The sequence below is a fragment of the Papio anubis genome, chromosome 18, assembly GCF_008728515.1.
Source record: "Papio anubis isolate 15944 chromosome 18, Panubis1.0, whole genome shotgun sequence".
NCBI lineage: Eukaryota > Metazoa > Chordata > Mammalia > Primates > Cercopithecidae > Papio > Papio anubis.
In genome coordinates, this window is record NC_044993.1 from 72,042,673 (window position 1) to 72,061,564 (window position 18,892).

The window sequence follows — 18,892 nt, forward strand, 5'->3', positions numbered from 1 at the left end:
CTGTGGTCCCTGGGGTGGGTGGGGTGGGCTGGGGGCTGTGGTTGCACCACTTCACTTCTCTGAGCCTTCGGTTTCTTGTCTGTGGAAAGAGTCTCATAGGATCCTCCAGGGCGTGAGAACCTTCCCTCTAGGGAGGGAGCAGGTGCATGGGGCTTTGGAGGAGCAGAAAGGCTCCTGTGTGAGGCTGGCCGGAGCCACGTTTTTATTTTGGTCTCAGAGCAGTGAGAAATTATGGGTGGGTTTTTAAATACCCCATTTTTTTCTTTTTGAGACCATTTTTGATTATTTGTATTTTAAAGAATTTCTTGGCTGGGCGCAGTGGCTCATGCCTGTAATCCCAGCACTTTGAGAGGCCGAGGTGGGTGGATCACCTGAGGTCAGCAGTTCGAGACCAGCCTGGCCAAGATGGCGAAACCCTGTCTTTACTAAAAATACAAAAAATTAGCCAGGCATGGTGGCAGGTGCCTGTAGTCCCAGCTACTCAGGAGACTGAAGCAGGATAATCTATTGAACCTGGGAGGTAGAGGTTGTAGTGAGCTGAGATTGCGCCACTGTACTTCAGCGTGGGCGACAGAGTGTGACTCTGTCTTAAAAAAAAAAAAAAAAAAAGGACTGTGCGCGGTGGCTCACGTTTGTAATCCCAACACTTTGGGGGACTGAGGCGGGCAGAGCACCTGGGCTTGGGAGTTCAAGACCAGCCTGACCAACATGGAGAAACCCTATCTTTACTAAAAGTACAGAATTAGCCGGGCATAGTGGCTCACGCCTGTAATCCCAGCACTTTGGGAGGCCAAGGTGGGCAGATCACCTGAGGTCAGGAGTTCGAGACCAGCCTGGCCAACATGGCAAAACCCCATCTCTGCTAAAAATACAAAATATTAGCCAAGCGTGGTGGCGGGCGCCTGTAATCAGGAGAATCGATTGAACCCGGGAGGCTAAGGCTGCAGTGAGCCAAGATTGCGCCATTGCACTCCAGCCTGGGCCACAAAAGAGCGAAGCTCCATCTCAAAAAAAAATTTTTTTTCTCAATTTCTTGGTTGTTTTCCAACCTATCAACAAAGGGTCATATGGAGACCTTGTATGTAGTCATGCGCACCCAGCCTTTGGCAGAGTGCACCACACATGCCTGTGACCCCGGGCTCTGCCGTGCCCTCCTGTGCTCAGGTGCACTGAGGCGCACACGGCCCTGCCGTCACGCTGCAGCTGCCTGCAGGATTCAGTGCGGTGGCACGCAGTGCAGGTGCGGAGTCGCGGCGCCACAGGCCACACCACAGGGCCTGCATGCGCAGGGGCTGCGGTGTCTGGGTTTGGGTAACTGCACCCTGAGACATTTGCACAGCGACGGAATTACCTAATGACACATTTCTCAGAACATATCCCTGGCACTAAGTGGTGCGTGGCTTTTCCATCCACTTCTATTTTGATTTCTGTGTTATTCCTTTGAGTGCTTCTCATTGTCAAGCAACTAGGAACTAAAGAGGTATGAACTGCCCCTGGACTCAGACAAAAAGGAAAACTTCCTGATTTGCAAAAGGCAGATAACCATGACACGAGGGCATCTTTATGAATAAATTGCCAGTCGGTTTTAAAAATACAGAGTATGGGGAAATCCAGGGGTAGTCACTACCAGCTGACCAGCCCAAGGTATCTCCAGCCCAAAGCTCTTTGTGAAATCCAGATTCATTGCTTCTGCGAGAATTTCTGGTGGCAGCTCAGACTCCACAGCCACACAGCACGTGGCCCTCGCCCTCCCAGCTTTTTCAACCCTTGGCTGTCCCTTGCTCAGACAATGCTTCGGGCTGACCAGGTCAGAGGCTTGGGTTCATCCTGGACCCCTCTGCATCCTTCCTCACTCCAGCCTCCAGCGCATCCTGTGGCTCCTTTCCCAATGCAGAGCATGGCCTTCCCTGTGCCTGGGCCTGCACCCTCTGTCCTGGCAGCACCTCTGCTCTGGCATTCCTGGCCACCCCATGCCTCCCTATCAGCCATTCTCCATCTCTGCCAGCAAGAGCCTGCTCTCCGAGTCAGACCGAGTCATTTGTGTTGCTATAAAGGAATAGTTGAAACTGGGTCATTTTTTATTTTTTGAGACAGAGTCTCACTCTGTCGCCCAAACTGGAGTGCAGTGGCACGATCTCGGCTCACTGCAAACTCTGCCTCCCAGGTTCAAGCAGTTTTCTGCCTCAGCCTCCCAAGTAGCTAGGATTACAGGCGCCCGTCACCACAGCCGGCTAATTTTTGTGTGTGTTTTTAGTAGAGATGGGGTTTCACCATCTTGGCCATGTTGGTCTTGAACTCCTGACCTCATGATCCACCCACCTCGGCCTCCCACAATGCTGGGATTGCAGGTGTGAGCCACTGCGCCTGGCTAAGTTGAGGCTGGGTCATTTTTAAATTTTTTGTAGAGACAGGGTCTCACTGTCTCCAACTCCTGAGCTCAAGTGATCCTCCTTCCTCAGCCGCCTGAAGTGCTGGGATTACAGGCCTGAGCCACCGTGCCCAGCCAAGAGTGCCTTTTATCCTCTGAGAGACAGCAAAACAGCAAGCAGTCAGTGCAGTGTGGCCCCCGGGTCAGGCGGTTCTTTCGGTGATAGGCTGACCAGGGCGCAGGTGTGGGAGAGCGCCCAGGGAGCCTAGGACTCAGCATGTCGCAGTTGGTCTCGTCCTCCCCCTCGCGCATCTTTGCTGCCTCCGTACCTCTTCTCTAGCAGCTCTGGGACTGGGCATGTCAGCATGGTGCCCTGATGCAGTGGCACAGCCTCGGTGATCATTGGCTCCTGGAAACAAGCAGATCTCTGGCCCCAGGGAGCCCTGCACACTTGGGATTTGAAAGGCATTTATATGTTTCCTTGTCCAAAAATTAATTTTAGGCCATAAAACTGCATGGGAGAGACACACTGGCCTCTAGATTGTGGAGATGCTCATTGGATAGTCGAGACCCAGTCATAGTTTGCAGGGTTGGGGGGGCCCGTCGTGCCCTGAGAGGCCGTGTGCGGCTGTAGGGGCGGCTAGTCAGGCTGCAGGCGATGGGTTTATCAGCAGAAAGTGAGTGGGAGAGGGACACAGGCAGACACCTGGCTTTGGCGCCTGGAGTGGCTCTTGGTTCCCTGGCTCCTAGCACCACTCCCACTCTCATTTGGGGTAGGGTCTTCCGTCTCTTTGTGGGGGGACCCCATGACCCGAGAGGGTCAAGAAACTGCCTGCCCAGATTAGCATGGGCTTGGCTGCCACTGCCTGCTGGAGGCTGGAATGAATTCACGGCCCACCATGTCCCCCAGGTCCAGCACTCCTGGGGAGAAGACAGAGACGCTGGAGCTGCAGAGGCTGGGCGAGCTGGGGCCGCCCAGCCCGGGCCTGACCTGGGAACGGCCCCAGGCAGCGAGGCTCTCCAGGACAGGTGCGCTTGCGTAGGCCTGGGATGCCCCCAGCCCCTCCCTGTTAGCTGCCTGTCACAGGTCTGTCTCTGCTTTCCCAGGACTGGTGGAGGGTCTGCGGAAGCGCCTGCTGCCGGCCTGGTGCACCTCCCTGGCCCACGGGCTCAGCCTGCTCCTGGTGGCTGTGGCTGTGGCTGTCTCAGGGTGGGTGGGTGTCGGCTTCCCCCCGGGTGTGAGTGTTGCGTGGCTCTTGTCCAGCACCACCAGCTTCCTGGCTTCATTCCTCGGCTGGGAGCCGCTGAAGGTGAGGGGGCTGTCAGGGGTAGGCTGCAGGCCTTCAACACGGGGGACCCCTCTGAAGCCACCCCCTCCCCAGGTCTTGCTGGAAGCACTGTACTTCTCACTGGTGGCCAAGCGGCTGCACCCTGATGAAGATGACACCCTGGTGGAGAGCCCGGCTGTGACGCCCGTGTGCGCACGTGTGCCACGTGTACGCCCCCCCCACGGCTTTGCACTCTTCCTGGCCAAGGAGGAAGCCCGAAAGGTCAAGAGGCTACACGGCATGCTGCGGGTGAGCCCGGGTGTGGCCTGTGCCACCTCCACCTCCTTTTTCCTACCTCCCACCCATGTATGCGGGACACTGTCGTCCCCCTTTCCTCACCTAGAAGGCCCTTGGGGGTTCAAGGCTCTGCAGCCTCTGCCAGGACTCCCTCCTACCCTATGCCCTCCATTTGCTGCTGCAGTCCCTGCCAGGGCCCAGCTCCAATGCCCACTCCTGTCTCACCCTGAAGGCCCCTAAGCACCGCTGCAGTGGCCTGTGTGTCTGCCCCCAGGTGGGGTCCCGGGCAGGGTATGTGCTGCCGTTACTTAGCCAGGTAAAGTCTTGGGGCGCCCCCTGCCAGCTCACCTTTCTGCAGCTGCACCTGCGGTAGCTGTGGGGGCCCCAGCTGTGGCCAAAGCCCTGCTGTCACTGGGCTGGGGCCAGGCTGACCACAGGGCCCTCTGTCCACCAGAGCCTCCTGGTGTACATGCTTTTTCTGCTGGTGACGCTGCTGGCCAGCTATGGGGATGCCTCGTGCCATGGGCACGCCTACCGTCTGCAGAGCGCCATCAAGCAGGAACTGCACAGCCGGACCTTCCTGGCCATCACGCGGTACGGGCACCTGGTGTACTGGTCTGTCTCCTGGGCTTTGGTTTTGCCCTTAGTCCAGCTAGATCCAAGGGGACATGTGGAAATATGTAGATACCTTTTTGGTTGCCAGAACTGGAGGTTGGTGCTGCTGGCATCAGTGGGCAGAGGCAAGGGAAACAGCTCCGTGCCCTGCAGTGCACAGGATGGGACCATGACAGAGAACTCTCTGCCCCAGAACGTCCGCAGGATAAGGCTGAGGAGCCCAGGTCTAGCCGTGGCCAGCAGGGAAGTGGGAGCCATGTTCCCTGGGTCTGTAGTGGCCACTCACTCCAGGCGGGCATAGGGCAGTGGGGGCTGGAGCACGTGACTGTGTCTGGTGCTGTGGCAGGTCTGAGGAGCTCTGGCCATGGATGGCGCACGTGCTGCTGCCCTATGTCCATGGGAACCAGTCCAGCCCAGAGCTGGGGCCTCCACGGCTGCGGCAGGTGCGGCTGCAGGAAGGTGAGCTGGCAGGGGGTGCCCCAAGACTTAAATCCTTCCTCTTGTCCAGAGAGCAGCCTTCAGCGGAACTCTGGCATCAGCTCTGCTCCCTAGCTGTGTGACCTTTGCTCTCTTGACACCGCAGTTTCCTTCTCTGTATAGTAGAGATGGTAACATTGTCTAATTCATGGCTGCTGGGAGGGTTCTCTGGGGTGGTGCGGAACCAGAGCTCAGGCGAGCTGGCCAGCAGGAAGCACGCCTATTGGGTTTTGCTGACGCCCTGGTCCCGGCCCGGGACTCTGTGTGTTTCAGCACTCTGCCCAGACCCTCCCGGCCCCAGGGTCCACACTTGTTCAGCTGCGGGAGGCTTCAGCACCAGCGACTACGACGTTGGCTGGGAGAGTCCTCACAATGGCTCGGGGACATGGGCTTACTCTGCACCGGATCTGCTGGGGTGAGCAGAGCGAGGGCCCCAGGCGTCTGTGCCAAGGACAAGGGAGTAGTTCTCCAGGAGTGCCCCGGCCTCTTGACCAGCCTGGCTCAGGGGTGCCGGAAGGGCTGGGGTGCGGCACCAACGCCACCCCTCTCCGACAGGGCATGGTCCTGGGGCTCCTGTGCAGTGTATGACAGCGGGGGCTACGTGCAGGAGCTGGGCCTGAGCCTGGAGGAGAGCCGCGACCGGCTGCGATTCCTGCAGCTGCACAACTGGCTGGACAACAGGTGGGAGCTCCCTCCCCTGCCCTCTCCAGGGTGGCTGCAGTCACCAGCCAAGAGCCCACCCTTACCCCTCAGGCCCCCGCTGGCCTAGGAGGCTTCCACAGCCCCTCAGCCACGCCTGTACTGCGTGGTCCCCGAAGCTTCCGCCCTGCCACCTTCTCCTAGTGACCCGCACCCTCTGCGCAGGAGCCGCGCTGTGTTCGTGGAGCTCACGCGCTACAGCCCGGCCGTGGGGCTGCACGCCGCCGTCACGCTGCGCCTCGAGTTTCCGGCGGCCGGCCGCGCCCTGGCCGCTCTCAGCGTCCGCCCCTTTGCGCTGCGCCGCCTCAGCGCGGGCCTATCGCTGCCTCTGCTCACCTCGGTACGCCCGCCCCCGGTCAGGCCCCGATCCTCCCACCCGGCCTTCACCCCGCCAGGGCCACGCCCGACGGCGCCCCACCTGTAGGATCCCACCCGGCAGGCGCCCACCCCTCGCCAGGATCCCACCCGGCCGGCCCACCCCTCGCGGGATCCCACCCCGGCCCAGCCCACCCCTCGCAGGATCCCACCCCGGCAGCGCCCCACCCCTCGCAGGACCCCGCCCCCCCTCCTGACCCCGCCCCCCACAGGTGTGCCTGTTGCTGTTCGCGCTGCATTTCGCGGTGGCCGAGGCCCGTACTTGGCACAGGGAAGGGTGCTGGCGTGTGTTGCGACCCAGGGCCTGGGCACGGTGGCTACTGGTGGTGCTGACGGCGGCCACGGCGCTGGTACGCCTCGCCCAGCTGGGCGCCGCCGACCGCCAGTGGACCCGCTTCGTGCGCGGCCGCCCACGCCGCTTCACCAGCTTCGACCAGGTGGCGCAGCTGAGCTCCGCAGCCCGTGGCCTGGCGGCCTCGCTGCTTTTCCTGCTCTTGGTCAAGGTAAGGGCGGGGCCGGTGGGCGCGGGGCTGGGCGCAGACCCCAGGGCTGCAAGCTGACGGACCCCTTGTCCGCAGGCCGCTCAGCAGCTACGCTTCGTGCGCCAGTGGTCCGTCTTTGGAAAGACGTTATTCCGGGCTCTGCCTGAGCTCCTGGGGGCCACCTTGGGCCTGGTGGTGCTCGGGGTAGCCTACGCCCAGCTGGCCGTTCTGGTAGGTGACTGCGCGGCCGGGGAGAGCCCCTTAGCTCAGCTCGGCTGCACGCCCTCACTGATGCCGCCTTCCCCGCAGCTCGTGTCCTCCTGCGTGGACTCCCTCTGGAGTGTGGCCCAGGCCTTGCTGGTGCTGTGCTCTGGGACCGGGCTCTCTACCCTGTGTCCTGCCGAGTCCTGGCACCTGTCACCACTGCTGTGTGTGGGGCTCTGGGTGCTGCGGCTGTGGGGCGCCCTACGGCTGGGGGCTGTCATCCTCCGGTGGCGCTACCACGCCCTGCGTGGAGAACTGTATCGGCCGGCCTGGGAGCCCCAGGACTACGAGATGGTGGAACTGTTCCTGCGCAGGCTGCGCCTCTGGATGGGCCTCAGCAAGGTCAAGGAGGTGGGTACGGCCCAGTGGGGGGGAGAGGGACACGCCCTGGGCTCTGCCCAGGGTGCAGCCGGACTGACTGAGCCCCTGTGCCGCCCCCAGTTCCGCCACAAAGTCCGCTTTGAAGGGATGGAACCGCTGCCCTCTCGCTCCTCCAGGGGCTCCAAGGTATCCCCGGATGTGCCCCCACCCAGCGCTGGCTCCGATGCGTCGCACCCCTCCACCTCCTCCAGCCAGCTGGATGGGCTGAGCGTGAGCCTGGGCCGGCTGGGGACGAGGAGTGAGCCCGAGCCCTCCCGCCTCCAAGCCGTGTTCGAGGCCCTGCTCACCCAGTTTGACCGACTCAACCAGGCCACAGAGGACGTCTACCAGCTGGAGCAGCAGCTGCACAGCCTGCAAGGCCGCAGGAGCAGCCGGGCCCCCGCCGGACCTTCCCGTGGCCCATCCCCGGGCCTGCGGCCAGCACTGCCCAGCCGCCTGGCCCGGGCCAGTCGAGGTGTGGACCTGGCCACTGGCCCCAGCAGGACACCTCTGTGGGTCAAGAACAAGGTCCACCCCAGCAGCACTTAGGCCCGTTCCCTGGTGGGGATGGGCTGTGGAGTCAGAGTGGACACCGCTCAGTATTACCTTCTGCCACCCTCAAGGCCTCGGGCCAGGCAGAATGGCTGCACGCAGGTTCCCCAGAGAGCAGGCAGGGGTGTCTGTCTGCCTGTGGGCTTCAGCACTTTAAAGAGGCTGTGTGTCCAACCAGGACCCAGGGTCCCCTCCCCGGCTCCCTGGGGGAGGACACAGCAGTATTGGATGTTTTCTAGCCTCTGAGATGCTAATTTATTTGCCCGAGTCCTCAGGTACAGCGGGCTGTGCCCGGCCCCACCCCCTGGGCAGATGTCCCCCATCGCTAAGGCTGCTGGCTTCAGGGAGGGTTAGCCTGCGCCGCCGCCACCCTGCCCCTAAGTTATTACCTCTCCTGTTCCTACCGTACTCCCCGCATCGTCTCACTGTGTCTCGTGTCAGTAATTTATATGGTGTTAAAATGTATATATTTTTGTATGTCACTATTTTCACTAGGGCTGAGGGGCCTGGCAGCTGAAAGTGGGCCCTGCACCCAGAGCTGGCCTCCCCAACACCTTGGTAGGTGTGGCGGGGCTACGGCAGCCCGGCTGCTGCTTGGATGCGACCATGGCCCTGGGCCAGTGCTGGGGGCACAGCTGTCCCCCAGGCACTCTCATCACCCCCGAGGCCTTGTCATCCTTCTTGCTCTAGGCCAGGTAGCGAGAGAGCAGCGCCCAGGCCTGCTGGCATCGGGTCTGGGCAAGAAGCAGGACTAGGCATGTCAGAGGACCCCAGGGTGGTTAGAGAAAAAGACTCCTCCTGGTGGCTGGCTCCCAGGGTGGAGGAAGGTGAGCGTGTGCGTGTGTGCGCGTGTGTGCTGTGTGGCCCGGGCAGCCCCAGGGCCCTCGGAGTTGGCTGCGCCTGCTTTTGTGTACCACTTCTGCGGGCACGGCTGCTGCTAGAGCCTCAACCTCCTCCCACCCAACCCCCGCACCAAGCAGACAAAGTCAATAAAAGCGCTGTCTGACTGCAGCCTGTGCCTCTGTCTGTGCACCAGCGAGAGGACTTTATTTCACTGACACAAAATACTGTCCAGGGCGGGCGCAGCAGGGAGGGCCCCAGCCTCACACGAACTCGGTGAAGTCCTCCACGGAGGAGATGAGGCGCTTCCGCTGGCCCATCTCGTAGCCAGGCGTGGGCTCGGCTGGAGTCTGTGCAGGCCCTTTGGTATGGGATGGGGGGTGCACCAGAGGCAGGCTGGGGTTGGAGTAGGCGGCTTCCTCGCAGATCTGAAGGCAGAGGCAGCTTGGGCAGCAAGTCCAGGAGGCGTGGCACCCGCTCTGCCCACCCGCCCGCCCCACAGCCTGGGCAGCCCCATCTTCCCTACCCGCTGGCGGAGTCTCTTGATGTGGCGGAGCCGGGCAATCCACTTGGAGGGGTAGATGTCGGTGGGGTTGGAGCGGCTGTGGTGCACCTGTGAGGCCATCTAGGGACGTAGGCAGGGGTGAGCTCGCTCTCAGGTGGCACTTGGGCCTGTCCCACCACCTCACGCCTGGACCTGCCCCCACTCACGTTTGCATGCAGGGCCATCTGACGGGCCACAAAAGGCAGGTTGCGGTCAGACACGATCTTGGCCACGCTGGTGTCCACAAGGCCCTCCATGTCTGGGGAGACTTGGTGGTCATGCCAGGCCCAGGGCCCTTGGCGCCACCCTGCCCAGTCCCCCCCCAACCCTACCTTTCCTGCACTGCAGGGACACCGGCCCCACCCTGGCCCCACCTTTCCTGCACTGCCCAGCCCCACCCGGGCCCACCTTTCCTGCACTGCAGGGACACCAGGTTGCACTCATAGTCCAGCGGGGTGATGATCACGTGGACAAAGTTGAACTGGCCCTGCCCGGACAAGAGAAGGGGTCATCCCCGCACACACCGTGTGCTGAGGGCTGCTCTCAGCCACTGCCTGGCTGCACTGCTAGACGCTTGTCGGCTCCATGGGCAGCATCTGCCCCTGAACTTTCCCCTCCGGCAGCGGGGCTGTGTTTGGCCTCCCACAGGCCAAGCCCCCTCCACACCTGGGCCCAGCACCCACATTTGCTGCAGCCACAGCGGGGCACCTCTACTTGCTAGGGCCCCCAGCGTGTCTGCATACGTCCAAATCCGTCTGCCCAGCCATGAAGGGTGCCGTGTACCCCATCTCAGCACCACCACACCCTCCTCAGCCTCTGGGATGTCCCCCATTGATCGTCTTGGCATCTGGCTGGGCCCGCCTTCGCTATGCTCCTACCCCTCCTGGACTCTGACTAGCAGCCCCAGGGTTTTGGTTCAGTGGCTGCCTCAGGGTCCTGGGGCCCTTGGAGTGAGGCCTCCAGCCCACCTGCCCTGCCTGGGCCATGCCAGCTCTCCCTGCCACGCTGGGGCTCACCGGACAGAGCACCCAGGACATGCTCTGTGACACTGGCCAACCCAGCCCACCTCCAGAAGAGGCTGATGCTGGTTGCTGCCTAGTGGTGCGTGGCGGTAACCAAGCGAGTGGCCTGACAGCTGCCACTGGGGAGACTGGGGGCCCAAGGGCCGCGCCGGGCAGACAGGAAGCACCAACTATACTGTGCCCACCCAGCACACCCAGTCTGCACTTGCCAGTTACTCCTGACAAAACCCCAGCAGCAGGGGCCACAGGCTCCATGGCACAGATGATGCAACTCAGGCTCAGGGCTTGAAGCTCATGCCCATGGGGCCCTGAGCACTGCGGCTTCTCCTCATGCTCCTTGTGACCAAAGCTCAGGGAGGACCCCCCACCAACCCAGGACACAGTAGCACGCACCTGCCTGGGACCCAGCCCCACTGACAGCCCCTCACTCACCTTGATGGTGCCGAGCTTGAAGTCCTCGCCAGAGTCATTGTAGACAATGGACACGAAATCATTGCCCAGGTGGCGCTTCTTGTCGCAACGATGCTTGTCCACGTCCTTGGTGGGCATCAGGGTGGCAATGTGGAAGACGGCTGCAGGTGAGCAGAGCCAGATGGGTTTGTGGGGCCAGTACTGAGGCCCTTTGTGCCCAGCACCGGGGGCACCTCCTGACTCCTCCAGGGGTTCGGGGGCCTGCGGGGCCACGTCCTCTGGTGCCTAGCCAGTGGCCCTCGGCCCTTCCCCAGGGGCAGGGCCTTGGGAAGCAAAGCCACCAGCCCCATCACTGCCTCCACGCCCATGCTGCTGAGCTCGGACCCTGAAGCGTGGGGAGCTGGAGCGGGTGGGGATGCCGGGGCCATGCCCCATGGACCAGATAGGAGCCGTGCCCCGAGGCGTGGGGCAGCAGGAGTGGGTGGGGGTCAGGCCACACCTTGCATGATGTCGTCGTGCCAGCAGTAGGTGAACTGGCCGTCCTCACCACACACGTCCAGGCCTCCCAGGTACACCTTGTCTGGCTGGCAGTCCTTGAGCTCGATGAGCCGGCCCAGGCCCGTCAGGAACTCCGTGTACCTGTAGGAGCCATGCTCGTTGGACAGGATGGCGAGCTCACTATTGCTCTGTGGGAAGAGAGGAGAGGCAAGGTGGCATCACTCCCGGGCCGGGCCCCGCCCCGCAGAGAGTGGGGGTGCCCAGTGGGCTCTGCCGGGAGCCCCACTCTGATCCCTGAGGCAGACGGGACCATTCATTCCAGCAGCCACCCAGGCCAGACACCAAGTGTCATCCTTGACCCCCTCTCTTCCCTCAGCCCTGTGTATGCCTGGCCAGCAAAATCAGGGAGCTCCACCCTCAAAGCACAGCCAGGGCCCTAGCTCCTCAGCAGCCTGCCCCCAGGGGCCTACTGTGCTCCCACAGAGACCGTCACCACCCACCTCCACGAGCCACACAGCAGGAGGGACTCATTAAGACTCGGCTGAGTCAGAAGCAACCCAGGCCCTGCCCTTTCCCTTGGGATGAAGGTGCAGCCTCTAGGGCACTGAGGCTGCCTACCCTATCGGCTACTGTGCTCGCCCAGCACAGATGCTCCCGCTGGGCAGGGTGCCCCCGGCCTCTGCACCTGCTGCTGCTGTGCAGGATGCCCCTACCCCTTATGCAGGCTCCCCCTGCCCTCTCCCTCACCACTCAGCTGTCAGCTCACTGACCAATAGCACCCTCCCCAGCCCCGCGACCGGTGCCACCCGCCCAGTCCTTCCGACTCCTTGGCGTGCCGGGTGCTCACACGCTGACCTGTCACTCGCGTCTGGGTCCCCAGCACTCAGAGCAGCATGTGGCATGGAGCTCAATGAGCACTTCATGCTCTAGGGTACCCAGCAGTGTTGAGCTCCGCGGAGCGTAGGGGGCCCAGACTCCCACCCCCTGCAGGCTTGAGGCCCAGCTGGCCCTATCCAGGCACCTAGGTTGGCCCTGCAGCCTCACCTGGCCTTCTCCCACATACAGGACGGCGATCTTGTGGGTGTCGTATGATGGGATCTGGTCGAGGAGCTGCACCGACCGCTCAAAGGACTGTGACTGTGGCACACAGAGCCCTGTCTGAGCCCCAGATGCCTGTCCATGGGAAGCCACCCCACCCAGGCTGGTCACAGCAGGCTGCCACAGGGAGCCGAGGCTAGAGCCCCCTGTAAGCTTGAGCTCTGAGCAGCAGAGCTGGGCCCCCACCATTCCCCAGAGCCACAAAGCTCCAGCAGACTGCAGGAGAGGGAGGCCACGCCTACCTCATTGGGCAGCAGGATTGGCTTGTTTGACTCGTCACCAAAGAAAGGCGAATGGTAGAGCTGCAGGAACACGAAACTGCACGGGGAGGAGACAGTGGGCACCCAGGTGAAGGCCTGGCCAGGGCAGCCACAGCCCAGGGAGGAACAGAACCTGGCCATCTCCCACTCCACCGCCTTCCCAGGGGCTCCAGCCAGTCCTAGGGCACAGGCGAGGACCCTCGCCAGCCTGCTCGGCCTGGGGCAACTGAGGCACCAGGTTCCTGCAGGATGGTATCAGGAGCCCCGCCCGGAAGCAAGAGGCCCACCTGGGGTTGATGCCTGGCACTTTCTCTGCATTGGAAGCTGTGGCTCTGCTCTTAAAGGCATCCCTTTCTACCCTCCTGCCCCTGCGTGATGGGGCCGAGTCGGAGATGGTGTAACCGCGGGGCCGGAGGCCACTGGGCGAGCGGGGGGAGCTGGAAGGCAAGGGACCCTCGGGCTGGCCCCGACTGTCTTCACCCGAGGCTGGCCAGGCAGCACTTTCCCCGTCCAGGATCCCTGACTGTGAACGGGCCTTAACCTCAGGGCTCAGCCGGCCCACGTCGGCCTTGTCCCCTGGGTCCCCGAGGATGTCCTGCAGGGTCTGCAGCTCAGGAGAGGAGCTAGACTTGCTCAGGGGCTGTGAGGGCTGGAAGGAGAGGTCCACAGAGGGCCGGCCACCCTCCGAGGAGACGGCTCGTTCAATGGGGATTCCCCCGGCAACCAGCTCCTCTGCGTGGAATGACTTCTCTTCCTGGCTGGAGGTTGAGGACGACTAGAAAGGACCATCCCAAAGAGAACCCCATCAGGAGGCACCCTCAAGCCTACCTGGGGTTGCCCTGGAGGTGGTGAGAGGCCCTATCTGTCCTCTGTCCCAGGGCCACAGAGCAGCCCAAGCACCAGGCTACGGTCCCCACCCGTGAAGCAGCAGCACCACCACCAGCTGTGCCCCACACTGTGCGAGCCGAGGTATCAGCATCCCGAGACCACAGGCTGCCCAGCAGCCAGGGGCCGGCCCAGGTGGACGGCTGGGAAGTGCAGACCGTCTGTGCACAAAGAATGTTGAAGAACATCTCGCCCAAGTTCACAGAGCCAGTCCCCCGGGTGCAGGCCCACCCACGCCGAGCCCTGCCTCCCACAAGGAGACCCCCCAGCTCAGGAGGGTCTAGGCTCTGAGCCACACTCACCCTGCTGTAGGCGTCTGTGCGCCTGTCCACGCCTAGCGCTGCCTCAAAGTCCTCCAATCCTGGGGGCTCCACTGGCACAGGAACCTCGCCAGGACTTCCCTCCTCCATGACCACGGCAGAGTCTGGGAGGACACAGATGGGGCTGCTGGATGTGGGGCTAGGCCAGGCCCTGGCGCTCACAGACGGCTCTGAGAACCAGCCTTCTGACCAGAGGGACAGCAGCCCTGAGAGCCTCCCCAGGGCTCTGCTTACTGCTGCGATCCACCGAGCGGGCAGGGAAGACACTGGGAGGGCCTGGGTGTAACCCTGACACAGACATCTCCTGCATGAGCTCCTGGGGGATGGGCAGGCAACCGGCTCTGCCCACCGTAGTCCACCAGCAGCCACCCCTGTGCCTCCAGGTAGGCAGGGGCAAGACACTCTCCGCCCAAGACGGGCCTCAGCTCTAGAAGAGGGGGCACCTGAAACCAGCCCTCCATAACTGAGGAAGGAGGCAGAGACTCCGTGGCGTGGGGAAGTCCCTATTTGCAAACAGACTTGGGAGCCCGCTCCCAAGAGCAGAGGCTCACCCTCCACCTCCAAGCCAGACCAACAGCTGGGGACACTAAGGAGAGAGGGTGTGAGGTCCCAAAGCAGTATTTCCTGTGCCAGCGTCAGGGCAGAGGGAAAGGGAGTAGAAGCAGCAACAGAGGGGACCAACACAGCCCCCGGGAGTCCACACAGCCCTGCACACACACAGTCACACGCCCCAGGGCCCGTCCCACGCAGCCCTTCCGAACTTGCTCCTGTCCACACGTGGAGACTTGGCAGGGGAGCACCATGCAGGTCACAGCACTCCCTGCCAGGGCCTGGGGGTAACAGGCAGAGGTCAGTCTGCAGGGCCCTTGGTCAACCTGGGACGCGAGGCACACGCAGCCCCATCTGTGGGTTCCAGAGGCCAGGGGAGCCACCAGAGGCCGGGGAGCCACCAGAAGCCAGGGGAGCCACAAGAGGCCGGGGAGCCACCAGACCAGGGCAAGGCCAGCTCGGCAGGGGCCCGGGGCGGGCTTCCCCCTAAAGAGCCGGCCCCCGTCAGAGTCTGCAGCTCAGTTGATGTCACCATGGAGACTCAGGCCACCCCCACCCCTCGGGCCTGAAGCTGGGCGTGCTCGCACAGCGCAGAGACGGGGCTCAGCCACAAAGGGATCAAGTCAAGGGGATCCTGCTGGCTAAGCCAAGGCGTTCTGCACAGACGTCCTCATGCGAGTCGGGACCTGCTCCCCAGGGCAATGGAGGTCAGACGGACCATGGGGGCGGGCGGATGAGGCGATGAGCACAGCATCTATGAGGCAGAGTGGCGCTCTGCAGCAAACCGCTTCCCTTCGAGAGGCGCGCCAATACCTGCCCAGGAAACGCTCCTGTGCAGCTGTCCTTGGCAGCTGGACTGGTACAGGGAGGAGAAAGAGGCCACTGCAAGGGAAGCCCGTGCGCGGCCACGTCAGCAGGAGGAGGGGCTACACACAGGTCGAGCAGAGAGCACAGGCCCCGTGCCTGCAGAGGAGAGAGGGCAGGGCCAGCGGCCGGCAGAGGCGCGCACAGGGCCCAGAGCTGGAAGCTGCTCGGGCGGACCTGAGGAGGGCTGGGCCTCCCTCTTCCCGTGAGTAGACATCCTAGGCTACTAAGTGCCATCTGCAGCCACAGAGAAGGGCCAGAGGGTCTGGCGAGAAGCACGGTGCCGAGTAGGGTGGGGGCCGAGAGTGTGCAGGCGGGCCTAGGTGTCCAACCCTGGGCCCAGGCAGGGAGGGAGGCTGCCGCGGAGCCTCCTGGAGCTTGCAGTGCTGGACTCCCCATGGAGGGTGCTGGGCAAAGGCTCCACAGGGTCCCTACTGCTTTTGACATTGCCAGCTCCAGTTTCCTGAGCAGGGCAGGCACCTCCCACAGGCCAGCCTTCTCCCAGACACCAGAGGATGAGTGTGCTGAGGCAGGCCAGGGACCACTCCCAGCCGTGTAGGTGCCCTCAGCGGAGAGGAGCCATGTTGCCGTCACCAGGAGCACCAGGCCAGTGGGAGCAGAGCCCATGCTGAGGCCCGCCATGCCACTCACCTGTGTTGGAGCGAGGCAGAGGAGGGGGTTTGGCCGTGCTGGCCGCTGGCACCGACAGCGACTTGTACAGGGCTGTGTCCCGGTGCTCCTTGAAGCGCTCAGCTGCCATGAGGGCGTTGGACAGCTCCTGCAGGGGCATGTTGTTGATGTCCGAGGAGAAAGGGCTGAGCGGGTTCTCCAGGCTCATCAGCCAGCTGGTGTTCCCTGCAGAGGCGGTAACACCTTTGGCCTGAGGCCAGCGCCGCCCCATGCCCATCCCTGGCCCCCGGGAGGCCTCCTGGCTGGGCCCTGGTTTTGCACTGATGCTCCCTCCCACGATCCTCAGGACCACAATGTCAGAGCCAGCGCTGGTGGCCACCACCCTGCCGCCCCCATCAGCTCCGGTCCCGAGGCCAGGCTCGGCCAAGACTGGGGAGGCACCTGTGAGCGGCAGCCTCCAGCCCACAGCCTCACAGTCCGGACCCAAGGCCTCCACGAGGGCCGGAGCCCCACTCCTCGCACCCCTCAGCCACACCCAGGCGGCCCTGGGCTCTGGGCCTCTGCACAGGCCTCCCTCTGCCTCTGGGAAGAGACTGAGCTGTGCCCCCCATGTTGGTGTGCTTTAATCCCAACCCCAGGAACTCAGAACAAGACTGTCTCTGGAGACTGGGTTTCAGAGGAAAGGTAATTAAGGCTAACAAGGCACCAGAGTGGACCCAAGCCACGGCTGGTTTCCTCCTAAGATTAACACGCAGACATCCAGGAAAGACCCTGTGAGGACACAGGCGAAAAGCCGCTGCAGGCCAAGGACGGAGGCCTCTGAGAAGCAGCTCCTGCCAAGCAGCACCTGGATCTCAGACTTCCAACCTCCAGGCGCGGAGGGCGACTCTCTGCCGTGGAAGCCACTTGGTTCACTACAGGCCCCTGCCCCACCTCGGCCACCTGGATCGCCCCTCACAGCTCACCTCTGGAGACTTAAAAGTACCCCCAAATGGCCAAGACGGTGGCTCACGCCTGTAATCCCAGCACTGTGGGAGGCCGAGGCAGGCTGATCACGAGGTCAGGGGATCAAGACCATCCTGGCTAACACGGTGAAACCCCGTCTCTACTAGAAATACAAAACAATTGGCCAGGCATGGTGCGGGCGCCTGTAGTCCCAGCTACTTGGGAGGCGGAGGCAGGAGAATGGCGTGAACCCGGGAGGCGGAGCCTGCAGTGAGCCGAGATCGCGCCACTGCACTCCAGCCTGGACGACAGAGCGAGACTCTGTCTCGGGGGGGAAAAAAAGTTACCCCCAAATACCCCAAGAGGGCCAAGTCTGCAATCGCCCGTGTGTCCACAGCTCTGTGGGTGACTGGCAGAGGGACGGGGCCCAGGCCAGCCCCGCCCAGTACCTGTGGGCCTCCGGACCAGGATCTCCGCCCAGCCCTGGGTCAGCAGGGGCACGTAGGCGGCCAGGTTCGTCTTCTCCTGCACAGGAAGCCGGGTGCCGGCTGAGGCCTTCTCAGGCTTCGCGGCTGGTGCAGTCTGTGGTCCTGGAGAAGCGGCACTGCCCGGGAACTGGGAGGCCGGCACATCCAGGGCGCCAACTCGCAGAGCATGGCCCCCTGAAGAGGAGGGCGGAGGACTGGTGAGCACCACCTACCTGATGCAAAACCACCAGCCTAAAGCTGAATGTTCCCCCGGGCCTGGCAGGCTGGTGCCACAGGGAGCCAGAGAGGGTGGCAGCTCTGCCCTCGAAGCACAGCCCACCACAGCACTGGCCTCAGTGGACCCAGGGCCACGGGGAGGGACCCAGAACCTGCCCTGCAGTCAGACCATGGCTCACTGGAGCAGAGGAGGCTCCAGGACTGAGCCGGGCTAAAGACCCACAGGAAACACCAGCTCCCAGAACAGGCCCCTCTGCAGCAAACGGGCCGCACTCCACCACTCCACGGCTGTGGGGTAAGCTGTGGAGGCCTCACCCCGAGTCAGGACGTGGGCCAGGCCTGAAGCCAGCCACCCCGGCCTCTGGGCTCAGGGGCCTTCCTGAACACTGGGACCAGCAGCAGCAACTGAGGGAGCCCTGGTGCCCATGTGGGAGTGGCTGGGGCCAAGGCTCACCTGACATAGAACGGACCCGGTCCCGGGCCCCACGGGACACCTGCTGCCCAGCCTGGGACTCCAGCTTGGCTGGCGCCTCCTTCGTCTGTCTCACATTCATGCCAGGGCTGGAGCTAAGAAGAGAATCCCATGCACAGGGTGGACTCAGTCCCCAGGTTGGCACGAGGGTGCCTCGTGGGCATGGGCTTGGGACAGCCAGTGTCGAGGCTGGCAGGCATGGAGAGAAGGAAGGTGCAGTCACCTCGACTCCGGGCCGGGCTGCAGCTCCCCTGAGTCCAGGCCTAGTAACGACCGGGTCCCGGTTCCCACACTCGTCGTCACAGTGACAAGCTTGTTCCCAACCAGCCAGGTTTTGGTCCTGCCACCCGCCAGGAGGAACTCGCCCACAGGAGACCTAGAAGACAGGGAGCGTGAAACCCAGCTCGCCCGTGGAGCTCCCGCATGCCTCGGCTCCCGAAGGCCAGCCCAGCCCTGGAGAGCCGCCTGCACCTCTTCGGGACAGCTGTGAAGTTGGAGAAGACGTATCGGGCCATCATGTCCAGACAGGTTTCCGTGAGCTCCAGATGGAGGCTTTTCAGGCTATCGTCAGCCTGGGCCATGGAGTTCTCGTCTGCAGACCCCAGGCTGGCACTGGTGAGGGATGTCTGTATCCTGCTGGAGGGAGAGGCCGCAACCGGGGTCAGGGTGCCAGGCAGGGCGGGCCGAGCCGCCTATCACCAAGGGATCAAAGCTCGATGCATGCACGGCCGAGGAACTCGCTCGGAAAGAACCCAACAGGGTGTGGGCGGCCCAGCGAGCCTCGGCTGGAGAATCACGTGGACCACATCATCCCAGAGAACGGGGAGACGCTGGGGGGGGGAAGACCAGGCCCACTGGTCAGAGCAGACTCAGGAGGCTAGAGAGACGGACATCCCCCTCACCAAAGCCCACGGGAGCACTAGGTTACGGCCTCATGGTGAAACAGTGTAGTCATGCAGAGAGGCGGAGGCCACGCAGATAGGCCCACGTTGCATTCTGCCCGCAGGCTGCCTCCGGCGAGCACGCAGAGGTCTGGGATCCCCGCGTGGCCTTTCACCCTCACTCCCAGGCAGGCAAGCGGCTGCCTGGGCTC

General features: G+C 63.0%; 2 protein-coding genes across 20 annotated transcripts in view; one reads left to right on the plus strand and one right to left on the minus strand.

Annotated features, from left to right (window-relative positions):
* PKD1 (polycystin 1, transient receptor potential channel interacting) overlaps positions 1 to 8,768 on the plus strand; it is an 82,744-nt gene extending 73,976 nt beyond the window's left edge. For 2 of the 3 annotated variants that reach the window (XM_031658580.1, XM_031658581.1), the window contains exons 35-46: positions 3,279 to 3,397; positions 3,476 to 3,678; positions 3,751 to 3,945; positions 4,388 to 4,527; positions 4,895 to 5,007; positions 5,299 to 5,440; positions 5,581 to 5,706; positions 5,890 to 6,064; positions 6,312 to 6,602; positions 6,678 to 6,812; positions 6,891 to 7,196; positions 7,287 to 8,768. In XM_031658580.1, coding sequence (XP_031514440.1) covers positions 3,279 to 3,397; positions 3,476 to 3,678; positions 3,751 to 3,945; positions 4,388 to 4,527; positions 4,895 to 5,007; positions 5,299 to 5,440; positions 5,581 to 5,706; positions 5,890 to 6,064; positions 6,312 to 6,602; positions 6,678 to 6,812; positions 6,891 to 7,196; positions 7,287 to 7,754 — 2,413 coding nt within the window. In that variant the 3' untranslated portion in view covers positions 7,755 to 8,768. The remainder of the gene's footprint in view (positions 1 to 3,278; positions 3,398 to 3,475; positions 3,679 to 3,750; positions 3,946 to 4,387; positions 4,528 to 4,894; positions 5,008 to 5,298; positions 5,441 to 5,580; positions 5,707 to 5,889; positions 6,065 to 6,311; positions 6,603 to 6,677; positions 6,813 to 6,890; positions 7,197 to 7,286) is intronic. The other variant, XM_031658579.1, reaches the window with a different exon arrangement.
* TSC2 (TSC complex subunit 2) overlaps positions 8,761 to 18,892 on the minus strand; it is a 40,693-nt gene continuing 30,561 nt past the window's right edge. For 8 of the 17 annotated variants that reach the window (XM_031658582.1, XM_003916366.3, XM_009195704.4 and 5 more), the window contains 16 exons: positions 18,271 to 18,435; positions 18,023 to 18,175; positions 17,782 to 17,894; positions 17,073 to 17,285; positions 15,700 to 15,903; positions 14,998 to 15,066; positions 13,618 to 13,739; positions 12,718 to 13,205; positions 12,413 to 12,488; positions 12,117 to 12,209; positions 11,074 to 11,260; positions 10,596 to 10,735; positions 9,550 to 9,628; positions 9,309 to 9,400; positions 9,124 to 9,222; positions 8,761 to 9,025 (listed from right to left, as the gene is read on the minus strand). In XM_031658582.1, the coding sequence (XP_031514442.1) occupies positions 8,861 to 9,025; positions 9,124 to 9,222; positions 9,309 to 9,400; positions 9,550 to 9,628; positions 10,596 to 10,735; positions 11,074 to 11,260; positions 12,117 to 12,209; positions 12,413 to 12,488; positions 12,718 to 13,205; positions 13,618 to 13,739; positions 14,998 to 15,066; positions 15,700 to 15,903; positions 17,073 to 17,285; positions 17,782 to 17,894; positions 18,023 to 18,175; positions 18,271 to 18,435 (2,458 nt within the window). In that variant the 3' untranslated portion in view covers positions 8,761 to 8,860. The remainder of the gene's footprint in view (positions 9,026 to 9,123; positions 9,223 to 9,308; positions 9,401 to 9,549; positions 9,629 to 10,595; positions 10,736 to 11,073; positions 11,261 to 12,116; positions 12,210 to 12,412; positions 12,489 to 12,717; positions 13,206 to 13,617; positions 13,740 to 14,997; positions 15,067 to 15,699; positions 15,904 to 17,072; positions 17,286 to 17,781; positions 17,895 to 18,022; positions 18,176 to 18,270; positions 18,436 to 18,892) is intronic. The other 9 variants (XM_009195707.4, XM_003916365.3, XM_009195706.4 and 6 more) reach the window with 3 other exon arrangements.